The 16678-nt window shown below is 39.4% G+C and overlaps 2 protein-coding genes across 2 annotated transcripts in view; both read right to left on the bottom strand.

The window, feature by feature from the left end:
• CPE (carboxypeptidase E) overlaps positions 1–4976 on the bottom strand; it is a 65011-nt gene extending 60035 nt beyond the window's left edge. The window contains exon 1 of the mRNA XM_010586275.1: positions 4970–4976. Coding sequence (XP_010584577.1) covers positions 4970–4976 — 7 coding nt within the window. The remainder of the gene's footprint in view (positions 1–4969) is intronic.
• A 3330-nt stretch (positions 4977–8306) lies between these two features.
• Positions 8307–15327, bottom strand: MSMO1 (methylsterol monooxygenase 1). Its single transcript, XM_010586066.1, has 5 exons — positions 15013–15327; positions 13827–13975; positions 12824–12950; positions 10941–11095; positions 8307–9399 (listed from the first exon to the last, which is right to left on the bottom strand). Exons 1-5 carry the CDS (start codon positions 15265–15267, stop codon positions 9192–9194), a joined length of 894 nt encoding a protein of 297 aa, XP_010584368.1. The 5' UTR covers positions 15268–15327; the 3' UTR covers positions 8307–9191.
• Between the last annotated feature and the right edge of the window lie 1351 nt (positions 15328–16678).

Consider the following 16678-nt stretch of genomic DNA (forward strand, 5'->3'; position numbering starts at 1 on the left):
CCGGCCGCTCCGCCCGTCTCCGCGGGCCGCGGCGGGAGGAGCGAGAGCTCCCCGCGGAGGGCGGAGGCGTGTGCGCGGCCCCGCCGTACCGGAGCCGCAAGGTGCGGGCGAAAGGCACTGAAGCTGTTTTCATCAACCAGTATGCGGGCGAGGGGAAAAAAAAAAAAAAGCACGTTTTCTACATTGCGTCTTTATCTTGCTCCGTGAAATCCTTTCATCCTGCGCGGCATTCGCGCAGTCCCACCGAGTGCACCACCCGCTGTCAAAAACCTAAGTGAGCAGACAGAGCGCTCCGTGAGAGATTCCGACAGTACTATCGCAGAACAACACGAACGTCTTTCACTGACCTCACAAGGAGAGCTATAAAACATCATCTATAGGGTTGCTGCGCTCATCAGCTATAAGGTAGTTTTGCTGCATCTCGGAAAGCGAAGGATAAAGCAAGACTTACTTTCTGACACTGAGAATACTTAAAGAGCACATCCCGTTACGTTCAATGGGAATGCTCTTGTGAGGAACCATTCGCAATAGAATAATAAATCACAGTCTCTGCTACAGGACTTCTGAAGCCATCTGTTTTTTCAAGCTGTTTTTATAAGCATAGGTGTTTAGACTGCATCGAAACAGCCTGTCAAGGACAACTGATAAAAGCAAAAGGCTAAATGCTAAAGAGCAACTTCCACATCAGGGTTTTTTTTTATTATTTTTAAAGGACACAAAGCCTCACTGGGAAATTTTGAGAGGTTCAAAATATTGAAAAGTTTGAAAATCACGCATCCAATTCATCCTTCTACAAATAGAATCTTGTCCTCAATAATTTAATACGTGTTTTACCCTGCTCTTCTGATCTAAAAGGGTGAGCCCGTATAACATCCCCTTCAATCACCAATTTATACTGAATCAGTTTTCAGGAAGATTTGTTAATAATTCTTTGTGATCCTATGGATGTTTTCCTAAATTATTGATTGTCTAGTTCCGACCAAGAAGAAAATGGAAATAATGTCTTCTAGGAGAACATCTGCATTGATGCTTGGTGATATACCAGCTCAGAAACTCATCCAGCATCTGAAACTCAGACCTGAAAATGCAACTACTATATACAGATACTTATATATTCACCTATACTTGCTAACTTTCAGTGTCCTTTACTGACTGTCCTGGATTATTTGACATGTTTCTTCATAGCAAGAACCAAAGGCCAGCTCACCCAGTCCTTACCACCCTTCAAAGCCAACTGGGTTCAGAAGCTTCTCTGCCCAGTTTAATTCCAGGGTTACAGGAAAGCAACCGTGTGCAAAGGCACCTTCAGAGCACTTCTTGGAGCCTTCAACTCTCTGTTCTTACTGCTAGAAAACTTTGGGAGAGACCTATCATATCATGTCACATTAGCTCTGGGGTTGTGACAACGCAAATGCAAATTTGCTCTAAGCATTTTGCAAGACTTGAATGTACAGAGGCTCCCTGATACATTGTTTTCTCTTACCAAGATCACTGTTCACATTTAGGATCACGGAAGTGCCATCCCTCTGACTTCTCTCCTCCCTAACAGCATGAATTGTATTACAAATTTGTTTATGACTTCACGCCACTTTAGAATTTTGTGCAATATGTGCAATGCTCTCAGAGCTCCAAAATGAACTGCAAATAAAGGTAGCTGACGTAGCATTCAAGATTCACGTTCTTTATCAGTTTTGTCGGCTACATTCATCACAGGCTAGGTATTCCTTGTTTTCTTCATCACTTTCCCTTGCACCTTATACACAAAGGAAACAAATCTGCTGATGCTGTGAACTGAGACTTACAGTATCATTTTCTGGGAGAACTTTCTGATCAGTCAAAAAAAACCTTGTGCAGTGTAGCAACTCTCATTGGCTTCCCTTCAAATTTACTTACCCAAAATACAACGTCACTAAAAGATAGAAGTAGGCTCAGAAATAATCTATTTCTTTTAATCTCTTCAAGCAGTGGATTATTATTCCACTACACAAAATTAGACTCACAACTAGGTCTGAATGGATTTACATTAATTTCCATACTTATTAACCCCCTACCCCTTAAAAAATTAAGGGGATGAGTACTTATAAAAACACATGCATATACACATCTTGTGTAAAACAGGACATTTTCTATATTACCAAATATTTCATTTTGAGTTCATATGTACTAATTTCTTTTTAATAAGGGATTAAGAAACAGTGATTAGATTCTCAGAGAGCATAGAAGCATTCGCAGAACTGAGCAGGAGGAATAAATTGATGAGTTCCTTTGTATCCAATCCCTCCTCCTATTCTCCATAGTTCAGAGATGACGATTATCATCACAGGCAAAGGCCAAACTTCCTTGTAATATGGAAAAAGGTTTGGCACTTGCCTTAGTCTCAGAGGAATTACTCTAACCCCAAGGGCATCCCCAGCCTATATGCATAACCAGGCTCTGGGGTATGGCCTTGTAAGCTAATAATATTAATTAGAGCAGGGAGTAGAGCTCAAGAGCCCCCTGTCCAGAAAAGTGTCCTGATCAGCAGATTTCAAATCTGGTTTACCTCTCTTTTATGTCTGTATATGACACCGAATAGTAGATTATATTTTGCTAACAGACGCAGTCTAAATAATTTGGTAATGGTGAAGAAAACTTCATTGACGTTCCCAAAAATACTTATTTATAGACAAATATATATATACACATGCACAAACATATATATAATATTCATATATATTTACATATCACTCTATTCTTTTGGCCAAAACAATTTGCTAAATGTGATTCAAATTTTCAAATACTTCTGACTTGCCTGAATCTGTCTTTTTCAGCAAATCATGATTCACCAGCAAGTATATAAATAAATCTTCCAGAAAACCCTCACAGTCAGAGAGTTCTGCTTACAAGACTTGAGTAAATAACTTTTTTCATTTGTGTGGCAAGACAAGCAGGCTGAGGCAACTACTTTCTTCTATAAACCAAAATGAGAACCCTAACGCTATGTCCATTAGAAACAATAGAAGTACATTAGGAACAACAGAAATCCTAAAAACAATCTATGATGGAGATGAGATGTTTATGCTATTAATAACAAATTACTGTTAATAATTGTGCCATGGAAATACTCAATAAACTTCTCTAGTTTGTATTTGAAAGAAGTGAGAGGGTGCACTATCCCACAGGAGGAAGAGAGTGTTTTCTAATAATAATAAGCAAGTAGGATGCTGAACATAACGCATAAGGGAGAAGCATGTTGAGATCAGCAAGGCTAAATCACTAGTTGGTCTTTAAGCCCCCCTCTGAGGAGGGCTGTCTTTGGCTTGCTAATATCCAGTTATATTGCATTTTCAAGCCTTGGAAAAATTCTGAAAGACTAATCAGGGTATTAACACAGCACAACTAGAAAAACCAGAAAAAACACAGAAAAAACAGCTACAGACCATATATGTCCTAAAAGACCAGATAAAAGGTGGTAAGGGTTTCAATTAAGAAATTAATGATAGGAATAGAATAGCTCCAATGTAATTAGAACAGAGAACAGCTAATCTCAGTGTTCACAAATTACCAAGCAACTAGGTAGAGATAACTTGTGAGCTCTTAGAAGCTTTTACAAAACTTCTCTCAGTGCTGATTATATACGCATACTAAACCTGAAGCTATGTCTTCAAGACAGAAGCTTCTATTACCAGCCTCCAAAATGTCTTGCACAAATCAGTGGCTCTATTTCTTGGATGCTTGCAAAACAGGGTTGATATAGAAAGTTGCAGCTTTTCCAGTAGCTTGATAGCTTGAGAACAGGCTTAACATAAGGCAGGTCAAAGAAAATTTAAACAAAGAAAGAATGAATTTTTAAAAATCCAAATACAGATGGGGCAGTTACGCAGGAGGTTACAGAAAGGGAATAGAAAAAAAACACTCCTTCCAGTTATGTACTGCAAGACTGAATCTTTTATTGCCTCCACCTGTTAGGTGACACCCATGTTACTGAAACTCAACCCTACCCAGTATTTAAGAGCTTACTGTGTTCTTGCTGGGGTGGTGAACATCTTATACATGTAACAATTCTGCGTAGAGCCTCTTTATAGACTGCAACTTAAATTTCATAGAATTATAGAATCATAGAATTGTTTAGGTTGGAAAAGACTTTTAAGATCATCGAGTCCAACCGTTAACCTAGCACTGACAATTCCACCACTAAACCATGTCCTTAAGCACCACGTCTTTTTAATACCTCCAGGGATGGTGACTCAACTACTTTCCTGGGGAGCCTGTTGCAATGTTTGACAACCCTTTTGGTGTAGAAATTTTTCCTAACATCCAAACTAAACCTCCTCTGGTGCTACTTGAGGCCATTTCGTCCCATCCTATCACTTGTTACTTGGGAAAAGAGACCGACAACCACCTCGCTACAACCCCCCTTCAGTAGTTATAGAGAGCGATAAGGTCTCCCCTCAGCCTCCTTTTCTCCAGACTAAACAGCCCCAGTTCCCTCAGCCGCTCCTCATCAGACTTGTGCTCCAGGCCCCTCATCAACTTGGTTGCCCTTCTCTGGACACACTCCAGCACCTCAATGTCTTTCCTGTAGTGAGGGGCCCAAAACTGAACACAGTACTCGAGGTGCGGCCTCACCAGTGCCCAGTACAGGGGAACAATCACCTCCCTGCTCCTGCTGGCCACACTATTTCTGATACAGGCCAGGATGCCGTTGGCCTTCTTGGCCACCTGGGCACACTGCTGGCTCATATTCAGCTGGCTGTCAACCAGCACCCCCAGGTCTTTCTCTGCCGGGCAGCTTTCCAGCCACTCTTCCCCAAGCCTGTAGCGCTGCATGGGGTTGCTGTGACCCAAGTGCAGGACCCAGCACTTGGCCTTGTTGAACCTCATACAGTTGGCCTCGGCCCATTGATCCAGCCTGTCCAGATCCCTCTGTAGAGCCTTCCCACCCTCGAGCAGATCAACACTCCCACCCATAATTTCATAGAAAACGTACCCGACATTCGCACTTGCACACTGCAAGCCTACACAAATGGCCGTGGCTTATTGCGGCCCCTTGTTTCAGTTTGCAGGAGTAATCACTGCTCCTGGGGTGACACTAGGTCCTGGACACTGACCTGCAATGCTGTTTCTGAGAGGTGGCGTGGCTATAGCACCAAACACTCAGAAAGAAACACACAGAGAAACTACCATGCAGGACCATTGTGAGAGTTTGCAAAAGTGGCTGGCAGGGTTTGTTTTTTTTAAGTGGTGAGTCATTATCTAACAGGAACATTCTTCTGGTCTTCCACAGGGACTGGTATTTCAAGTCCGGGGGCTAATTTATTCAGTGATGACATAAATGTGAATCAAAACTGATTAAAATTTGTGGATGACAAAGAAAAGGAACACTGGACTATGATTTAGATTACTTGGTAAGTCAAGCACATTTAACTATTTCAGAGCAGCAAATTGCAAGTTACACTTAAAAACAAGAAATATAAAACACGCTCGTAATGGCCTGGCAAGCAGCATGGCTAGAAGCATCGAGAGATCACAATAGATGGGTAACTTGGCCATATTTTCCAGTGCAATGCTGCAGAACAGCTAATTTTATCTTTGAATGTTTAGACGGAAGGACAATGATTAAGAGGATGGATGTGATTATACCACCAAGGTGGTATTAGAGACAATGATCTGGACATGCAGTTCTGGTATCTACAGCTGAAACAAGACATCAGAAGCGATTTGACCGCTGTGTTTATTACCTTCACAGATAGAAAGTTATAGCCAGAACCAATGGCAAAAAGTTGCCTTCTCCCTGGACCTGCCAGTTACAGGTTTCAATGGCTGAGATTTACCAGAAGGCTGCAGCTGACAGAGAGAGAGAGGGAACAGTAACGGGATGGAGATTTGGAGGCAATGAACCAGACACTGTTGCCAGCAGTAACTATCTGTAGTTTCAACAATATCATTTTTCAATAAAAATGAATGTTAAAAATCTAGAAACACAGCACTTTTCTTTAAAATGATCTTAAAACACTCAGCAGTCATTTATTATAAACTCAGTGAGGAAAATAAATGAAGTCATATAATCTACAAATATAATCATAGTATCAATCACTATTAACATTTTCTGGCAAACTGTGCTGTAGTGTAATATAAACCTCCTTATTTAGTATTCCACATCAGCAACCAAAAGCAGTTGATTATTTTACAATCCTAATCTTAACAATTTATTATACTTTTTGAGTTCTCATGTTTTTTTGACACAAAACCCAAGAAATTAATTCATGGCTTTCATGGGACTTAATTATTGTCATATCCTAAGGGACAGTGCAAGCTGCTGTTTCCCACAGATGAGCCTTACTTAAACTAAACTGGACTTTCAGGAAAAGATTAAGTTGTGGAAAATGTTGCTCCCCCACTTATTCCCCTCTACCCTACCACTTTTAAGAGTTAAATCTGCCTCCTTGCTAAAGAGGATAAAGGACAACAGATTGTGTAAGGTTTTGTTGTGCCTTGCGAAGAGCCAAAAACCATTACCCTTATTGCTCTCATTTTTTTTCTATTGCACAGAACTCTCTTAGTTTTCAGAGCTCCACATACTCATAGCCTCTCTCACTAAACATCAGAAAAAAAACCCCAGTGCAGTCTTGTTAAATAAAAGTCTAAAACTTCAAAAATGTAATTGCCTCACAGTTTTTGATATGCATAAACGATACATAGTAACAAGGTAGGTCATTTACCAGGGAGCATGGTGTTCAGTAATAAATACAAGGTTCTGCTTTTGAAAAGGTGGTGGGGCCGTGGCAGAATGCAGGTCTGAGTCCTGCAGCAAAACAAGCCTGTCATTTTCAAATGCAAGTTCCTGTGTTGAGAGGTCCAGTGGGCACATTTTTTCAGAAAAAAAAAAAAAAAAATTATAAAGCACAGCTTGCATAATTCTCTAGGGATTTGTTAAAGAAAGAGAATCAAAAGCAATAATGTGATCACATTGTACACTAAAGATGTACATAAAATAGCCCCAAAAACCTGAAACAGCAACAGCTGTCAGAAAAATATGGATTCAAGTAATGAGCAAAGAACATAAAAACCCCCACATGCACTACCTAAAAAGATGGCATAAGTAATGTGTTAAAATTACATTCCTGATTTTCAAAACGTCTTGAAGAATGGAACATACATTGTAACTTTGTAAGTCATCCTATCAAGCTTGTAGACGTCCGATTCAGCTCTCCAATAGCTGAGGAGGCGCCAAGCTTTTACAGATACTTTACTGAAGTATTTAAGCAATTGGCTCACAGTTGTACACAATTTTGCAACAGTGTGTGTATAGGCACAAGCCAGCGGGCTGAGAACCAGTGAATAGAATCATGCACACAGGGAAAATCTGAAGCACTGAAAGCTCCTTGTATTTTTAGGCTGGGGGTTCAGTAAAATGAAGCTAAGTATAACTGCAGCTGCAGGATGAGAGTGGGAGTTGACAAAGCAAAGAGGATAACGGCCATCTTTGAAATCTGATTAAAGAGGTCACTTCCACCATGGAGAGTTCAGGCTGGCAGTGCATATGGATTCAGGAAGTCTTAAGTACAAGTCCCTGCTAAAAACTGAACGATACAGGGATTTCAGTTTCCATTCACTTGCTACAGTCAAGTATTTTACTTCCTTTTAGAGGGAAGGGGAAGAACATCAAATATCAACAGGGATACAGATAAAGAAGTAAAAGCTTCTACAAAACACATGCAGAGGAGGAATCTGAACCACTCCCACATCTCAAGTAATATTTGAATCACTCTGAATGTCATTAACACCTTGTTTTTTTGTTAGAAGCCTGATCTCATCTGCACTTTCACAGGAGTGCCTGTTTTGAGTATTACACCAGACTGCATGTGAAGAAGCATGAAAATTCAGGTGGTCTCAAGTAAGCAAAACACTGTAAACATCTCTAAAGGACTTACAGGGAGATGAAGTGGTATCTGAAGTCTGAAGAGCAGCTGACATTAAAATACAAAGTGCAAGATCTTTCTAAGAGTTTAAGCCCCTCTTAAATACTTCCACTGTTATTTCCTGTGCAACAGACAAATATTTAGAGTAGATTCAACAATATTAGACTACTGCTTTTTCTACTAGTACAACTCAAGTAGTAGATTTTGAGATTCTACTTTGTGAAAGCTGTAGCTTAACTTGAGAATGCACTTGGCCCAAAAGTTTTCGCTACACTGAGTAGCTACGTATCCAAGTCCTTCAACACACGAACCAGCAGAATTTACAAGATGTTCTCCGTTTCCATTTCTTGCTGCTGCCTCTGTAAGTAGTTTAATAGATGGAGCTGTTGTAGACCATACTAACAGAAATAATGCTTCTTCATTAGACAGATGAACAGAGTAAGATGCTATATCCTACATGTTTTTTATCACAGGTTTGTATTAAAAATCATATGAAAGGTATAATACACGCATCAAACCAAGCCACATTTATTTCATCAGTCACAAGTGCAAATATAGCAACAAGTCAGTTCAGCAAATTACAACACATAGAGAGGAATGTAATGTAAATGCTAAGTACACTGACAGACCAACTTCTAAAGAGCAGCAAAACCCAGTTTCTTCAAATAAAAACTTCCATTCTTTTTACCTGTAATCTAAAATAACATAATAAATCTAGATCAGGAATGTCTCTGCTAACTCATGTTTAGCTGTGTATTCTGTTATTAACAGTTCGCATTATCCAATGTGCAAAAGGCCTCTCCAAGCTTCCTATTAACAGATGTTTTGGTTTTAAGCAACTTTTACCCAATATTTAAATAATACAGTGCCGATACTACTTAATATGTTCTGCTATTTGATATTACAAATTTATGAATATATATTTTAAAAAAACTAAGTCCCGTTTCAGTGTACATATACAATTCTACCTGGATCCAAAGTGGGCAACGTTAAGGATAAAACTGAATTTTATTTTTTTTCCAAAAAAAAAAAAAAAAAAAAAGGATAGACACAAGTAATCTCCATTTTTTTTGCATCATCTTTAAATCTGTAGTTAAAATATATGCAGTACTTACGTATAAAATAGAAAGCATTCCCATTAGGAAGATACTGCAGTGTAATTAGCTGTTTTTCCCTACCACTTAGTAGCCAAGGAACAAGATTTATGCTTAACACCCAATCACTATTTTGCTTTATAGAAAAGCAAAAGTTGACTACCAGTATTAGCATCAGAATTTTTACACTGGAAATTTAGTTAGCCTTCTTCTTCATTATGAGTTGCTGCTTCTTCTCTTTTTCTTTATAGGCAATGAATTGAGAGTCTGTACCAAAGATTCTGTCCCACCATGTGAAGGTTGAAGCGTAATTGCCAATAAAGTTCATGTGATGGAAATCATGAAAACGGGCCCCAGCATAGAAAGGCACCAAATGAAGAGGGTTCAGCGGAACATCATAGCCACTACAGGGGAGAGAGAGAAAAACAAACAAACAAACAAACAAACAACTATAAGGATTTTTCCCAGCATAAACCACAAAATATGGACACTAACTTTCTTTTTATTTTGTAGAAATGACTTTTTTGGTATTATAAGGCCCTGAGGTAATCACTGTAATGCTGGCTTAATAGGAAAACAAGATTCCTCCTCTCCTAGCCAAATGCTTCTGTAAACTATCCCTCAATGGCTTTGGCACTTGCTGACCTTTTCAGCTCAGTTTACTAGGCAATACAAAAGAATTTAAGCAAGTCACCTAAAAAAATCACAGTGGCTGACTTCCTGCTGGCTTAGCACCTTTAACTGACTTCAGAGTGAAGTTAGGAAGGAGGAATAAGAAATAACACTATTTTTTAGTGACAAGCTATGAACATCGGCTCAGCTGCTCATCAAACAGCATCTCAAATCAGCTACAGCTGTAGTACTTCTACTCTTATTTTCAGCTTACTGCAAGTTCTTCAAATGTTTAAAATTCAAAATACACGATTAAAGTAATATTAAAACCAGAAGAGTTTGCTTTAGAGGGATTTCAAATCTTTTGATTAGCGGTACTGGAAAGCATCTTACCACCATCTAGTGGGGAGAGCACAAGGTAATTTGTTATGAATGCCTCATGTGGACAACAAACTAAAATAATAATTATTAAAGGAGATTCATACTTTGCATCAATTACTTTATGATATGTCACAACACATACTTCTCAGTCTACAGCAATACATAACTAAACCAGCAATGACTTGTATGATGTGTTCATTAGTAGCTCATGTTCCACTAAAGCACTTGACACTCAGCTTACAATAATACACTGTATGCTTCATAATATATTTACAGATACAAGGTCAAGTGTAATACTAGCATTTAAAAAATGAACTCCTACTGTCCCCTTCCTCTTGAACACAGGAAAGAAAAACTCATTCATTTGCAGATGAACCCAACTAAGACTACTGGAATTTGCACTAGCATTTTGGAGCCAAATTTGAAAGAAGTCAGTTTTACTACAGAGACCAGAAGTCTTGTCCTTTGTATCTACAATAAACAAACAAACAAATAAAAGCTATTTATGTGTTTATTTTAAAGACAGGCAGTGGCTGTATAGCCTAAAGTTTCTCTTGTCCAGGAAAACTGTCTGACAAACTATTAAATGGAAAGACGTCTTGGCTGGCATATTACTTTTTGTAATTGATTTTTGGTGTTCTAATATGCATAAGCTCACTTATACACCAAATATCAAGAGCCAGACATCCTAATGAGGCACCTAGCTGCTGAAACCCTCCTTGAGATGCTCTAGCTGATAGTCTACACTCTTTTAATCAGCAAGATTTGCTATTAACAGTACCTCAAAACGGAAAACAATGATAACTGTTCAGGCTGTGTCATCCTTTGTAAGACACATAGAAGTATTTCAGTGAAAAATAAACAGTAAATCTCAGGGAAAGAGACAGGTAAGTTTGAGACAGACTTAGGGAGAAGAGAAAAAGCAATTATTAAAAAGCAATAAGGATTTCACCTGTGTACGTCAATGGTTTCCATCAAGCGACATATCACCCATGCCCACAGAAGAATCACATGGTTACAGAAAACAACAATTCCAATAAAAAAGCCAGTTCCAAGGATAAGTGTTTCCAGAGGATGTGCATATTCTGCTTGCATTCCAAATGGAGACTAGAAAGAGATAACAGACAGGAGAACAGTCATCATTTTCAATTTTACATACCCCCAAATCAGAATCACCATTTTGTGGTACTCTCCCCTTCCCACTACCCCAAAGACTACAAAAGGACAAATGGAATGATGTTGTGGGTAAAGAAAACAGTGTGATTTAGCAAGGGCCTTAACATAGGTGTTCAGCTCCTCGTTGGGAAAACAGAAAACTGTATTCCAAGGTCATAAGGATTATCATTCCATTAGTGATTCCAAACACTTCACTACTAGCTGAAAAGTTGAAAACTTTTATTTAGGCTTACCATTACCCCAGGCCAAAGCGTTATTTCAGGAATATTAAAGTATTTGGCAAGCTCCTATCACCTTTGCTATACATCCAGTCTTGGAAGCAGAAGAAAAAAGGAAGCCAAAATATTCTCAGAATCAGGATTCACTTAGAAATTTATTTGAAAAATAAAAATAAAAACCCCTCATCTTTGAAGATTTTTTAAAATAAATTCATACCATTCAAGTGTTATTTTGAAATTGAAATAAAACATTTTCTCTCCTTTATACACACACACCCCCACACCAGTCATTCCTACATTTGGTTTACCAGAAAAGACATTCCATAGAGTTTTCAAAAGTAAAACACCATACAAAGATAAGTTTAAAAAAATTTAACCTAATGCTGGAAGTTTTAAGTTTTATTGCCAGAAAAAAATAAAGTCCACTTTGGCTTAAGGGTAATTTTAAAATCATCACCTTTTACTATCAGGGAAAGTTTTTTAGTGAAACAGCCATCAGTCTGCAGATCACTTCTGTGTGAACTGCTAACCACTCTCAAGAATAATGGCCAGAAGCTGCTCCTGCTAGAGACCTGAGGGGCTGCCAAGAGCAAGAGGAAAACAGCAGCTGAGCTGCTGCTGCTGCAGATGTACATACATATGCATGCATCAATCAATATCAAGCTTCTCTACTATTAGCAGCCTGTATAAACCACCCCCGACCCAGTAGCTTGCAGTTTACCTTAGGCACAGTATAGGTTATACACTGAAACACAGCAGTACACAAACACAGTAGCACTGACTTCTGTGATGATCTAAACACAGCTATGCTAATTATAAGGTGTAAGCACTGCTGGACTCTACCTGACTCAGAACATTGCCACCTCCAGTCAAGCTTGGCTCATTACCTTGTGCTCAATGTCAGCTCCAACACCACTAAATGCGAAACCACCCAAAATATCACCAGCTGGTTATACTGCTTCCAGAGGCATATAAACAAAGCTATAATCCTTCTCTGAATCAAGTATGCTTCACATACCATTCAAAGACGCAGGCCGTGCAGGAGCTGCCTGTCTGGATCGTGTTCTGGGGATTAGTATGCTCTGGGTAACAACCTATGTAGCTGCAGAACTGACAAACATTCAAAACCTGAAACCTACAGTTTCCCCTCCCCTAACAATGACGCCTATAAATACACTTTTAAAAGCCTACTTCACCTAGCTCAACAGATATGATCAAACTTTAGCAAGAGTCCGATCCTTCATCCCCATTAAATGAAATAAAGTTACAGAAGGTGTTTTCAGAAACAAAATGGATGACTGCTCCTGACAATGAGCTCAAGAAAAGACATCTAGCCCACTGTCAGAGGGATACAAAATTCTTCAGTCTTTCAAATAAGACATTTAAGTTGTATGAAACTGCATATACTAAAAACTATTTAAAAAAATCAAGTAATACATACAACAAACTCATGGTGAACCTTATGGATATACTTGTATATTCTCTTGTGATGAAGCAATCTATGCAGGAAATAGTGCCAGGCATCCTCAATCACTGCACATCCAAAACACTGGGCAACCAGAACATACCTTTAAAAAGCAGAAGAGCTATTAGTTATAGAATATAGTAGCAGGTACACAATCTTGAAAGAGGAAATAGTTTATATGCTAATAAGGGTGGGAAATGTTTATGCCTACTACTGAATAACAGACAATATCTTTTTAACATACTAAAAGTATTCATTACCAGGTAGAAGGGCTATTGTGCTTGTCAGCTCATCTGTTGATATGCTGAAGTGAGCTAGCATGCAGTATAACAAGCTGTCATTTCAATGTTACACAGTCTATAGAGGACACCCATAGACTGTGTAAGACCTAGATATAACAACATAGAGCTACATCAGCTACCTAAACCAGATAGAAAATAGCTTTCCAGGAAAGATGACCTTCTGTTGTAAAGAACTGCTATAGGCATGGGGGTTCTGGAGAAGGTGGCATTTGTAACTAATTCAGCTTTGTTTAAAAGTGTATCAGTTTAGTGCAAAAGAAGGAGAATGGGAAGCAGGTGGTTCATTCTCTCCCTTGAGGAACACACTGCTGCTATGATATAAAACAAGGTGGATAGAAGAAACACTTAGGAGGAATCAAAAAATTCTGGATTAAAAAAACCCTAGGAAGTCCAATATTTAACCCATGCTATCATGAATCTTGCTTCGCTTCCATAAACTTCCCCCTAATCCCCCTTCTTCTGGCTATCAGAACAATTTGGGGCCATTAAAAAAAAAAATCTAGAAAGCTCTAATTAGCTCTTATAGCAGTTAAGTATCAACAGAAGCAAGATAAACAAACACAGTTTACATTGCCAAAAAAATTATTGCTTATTAGAGTTGACGACACTACTTGTTAAATATTCTGCCTCCAACTGTATGTAACTCAGCATCCACATAATGAGAAAAATCTACCTACCATCTAGGCATCTCTTCCCACTCGTATGGGATGTTAAAATACTCTGTGAAGTAATAGGTACCACAAATCATAGGAAGCTGAATGAAAAAGTGATTGAAGAGGAGTGTTTTGAAACACTTCCACTGTTTTTCCCATGTTTCTGGTTTATCCTGAGAAGAAGCAAAAAGAGTCAGTTGTGTTACATATTTCTAGTGCACATAACAGAAGTGCTGCAAAAATTACTTTGGAGGCAGTTTTGTTTCACCTTGGAAGACAGATAGCATGTCCTCCAACAATACAAATTAACTCAGGCAATACAAATTACATGGGATTGGGTTCAGTTTCATCAAAACCTCTTGATTTTCTAAGGTAGCTTTCTATAAAATTTAAAGCAAGCCTCTCTTAACAGAAGTCATCTTTGCCAGTTGCCCCAAACTATTCTTCTTATGTTTATGATTAGCAGGAATACTTTATATTCAACAGTTTAATACAAATCTAAGCTTGCTTTTCTTCTTCATACCACAGAATGTATTTCCACAGCTAAAATAATACAAAGAGAAGCTGAAGATATATGCTTGTGAAGAAATAAGTTGTCTTGAAAACATCTAGCTTTTGCAGGGAGACATTTTACCAATTACTGTAGCAATTTCAGAAGCTGGTATTATTAATTTCCAATTCATATTACAATGAACTGGGGGAAAATAATCATGTTCAGATACTGGCTATGCCCCTACTATCAATTAGGAGCGTGCTTTCTCCACAGTTAAATAGTTCAAAATCCTTTCAAGAGGGTGTGCACACAGGTACTTTGAGAGAGACACTTGCTATTAAATAAGCACACCATGTAATTCTTTTATAATACTAAGACACACCTCTACTACCAGATGCTATGATTCTATTACACCTTTCTCTGCTGATATATAAACTATAAATATAATTTTGCTAACATGAAGAGTGACATACCCTTTTTTCCCTATACCACTATGGTGGAAATGAAACCCTCCCTCAGAAAAAACTCTTTTCCTTCCCCCAAATCCCCTTCTCTTTCTCTCCTCACACTGTAATTTTGCTCTGTCACTTCCAGGATGTCCAAGTGATAGAGGAAATGGGGTCATATAAATTGGAAAGTAGGATACTACAGTTATATGTTCTACTTCATGTGTTCAAAGACAAATTACAAAGTGTGTAGTTCACAACTTTGTCTTACCTGCTGAATTTTATACTTTTGCATGTACGGTATAAACTGAAAGACAAATCCAGGTACACAGAGCAAGAAATATGAAACTTCATGAACTATAAGTGATCCCCAAGTTGCAATCTGGAACTTTGTGTAGTTATCCAGCATGTAATTCCAGGCATTTTTAAATGGTTGCTGCAGGGGATTGTCAGGCAAGAAAGAGTCTATATATTCCACTGCCAGATAAGCAGAGTTCAAGATATTAATGCTGTCATTCATTGCCATCGTTCAAACATAAAACATCACAATTACAGTTCTTCTACAGTTGTCGCTAAGTAACCTGCAAATTTTGAGAGAAATTGAATAAACAGCAGTTAATCTCAAGAAAAAAAAACCCATTACCCATGTTAGTTGTTACCTAGTTTTAAAGTACAAACAGGGAAAGGAAGGGAAAGACAGATTCTCTTTCTACAGAATAGTGTAAAAGAACAAAGCTTAAGACTGGTTTGAGGATAATTGCAGGATAATTGTATTCTATACTAAAAGAGCACAGAAAGGTGCAAACCAGAAATTATATTAACCATGATCTCTTGATTATCCAGCCTCATTCTTCTCATAGCAGTGAGCCAGGACCCACGCAAACTACATCAACACAGCAGACTGCCTTTAGACTGCAGCTGGCTTGAGGCAATCCACCTTTCCATAAGTAATGGAGTTCTCATCACAACTCCCAAAAGCATAGAGGCAGCGTTCCCACAGGTGCCCCAGACTTCTGCTGTTTCCACAGAGTAGGCTGCTTGTTGGTGTGGGTTGGAAGAGACCTTTAAAGGTCATCTAGTCCAGCCCCTTGGGATGGGCAGGGACATTTTTCGCTAGATCAGATTGCTCAAAGCCCCATCTAACCCGGCCTTGAACACTTCCAGGGATGGGGCATCCACAGCTTCTCTGGGCAAGCTGTTCCAGTGCCTCACCACTCTCCTTGTAATAAAATGTCATCCTTATGCCCAATCTAAACCTACCCTTTTCTAGTTTAAAACCACTGCCCCTTGTCTTGTCGCTACAGGCCTTGGCAAAAAGTCTTTCTCCATCTTTCTTATAAGCCCCCTTTATATATTGAAAGTGTCCCTGGGGCCTACTCTTCTCCAGGCTGAACAACTCCAACTCTCTCAGCCTCTCTCCATAGGTGATGCGTCCTCTGATCATTTTCATGGCCCTGCTCTGGACGCCCTCTAACAGGTCCACCTTCCACTCTAAAACACAGGCGCAATTCACAGGCCCGAGGACACCGGCTGGTCCCAAGCTGATACACTCAGACTAGGTCCAACATCGACAACGCACCCAGCTCACTATCCAACAACGTTAGTTATCGTTTTTCTTTCTTACAACAGCATCGAGATCCTGCCGTTTCTTATTATCGGCAAACGCACCATAGCAGATGCCGTTCTATTAACGGTAACTACATCACAACAAGCGCCAAGGAAGCTTACAGCCCGAGCTCCTGAACCGACGGGCACGCAAGGCCGCTTACCCTCCCGAAGAAGCAGCCGGCTAGCCGAGGGACCAGAGGCCAGGCTGCGCCTCGATCAGGCTCGTCCGGACCGTCCGAGGACCCTGCGAGGAAGCGGACAGACCCTGCCACACGCCGCCCACACGCGGGGACGACGACGACAACGGCGGCGGCGAAGACGAGGGGAAC

Source organism: Haliaeetus leucocephalus, unplaced genomic scaffold (assembly GCF_000737465.1).
Source record: "Haliaeetus leucocephalus isolate CR32 unplaced genomic scaffold, Haliaeetus_leucocephalus-4.0 Scaffold140, whole genome shotgun sequence".
In the NCBI taxonomy this organism is placed as follows: Eukaryota; Metazoa; Chordata; class Aves; order Accipitriformes; family Accipitridae; genus Haliaeetus; species Haliaeetus leucocephalus.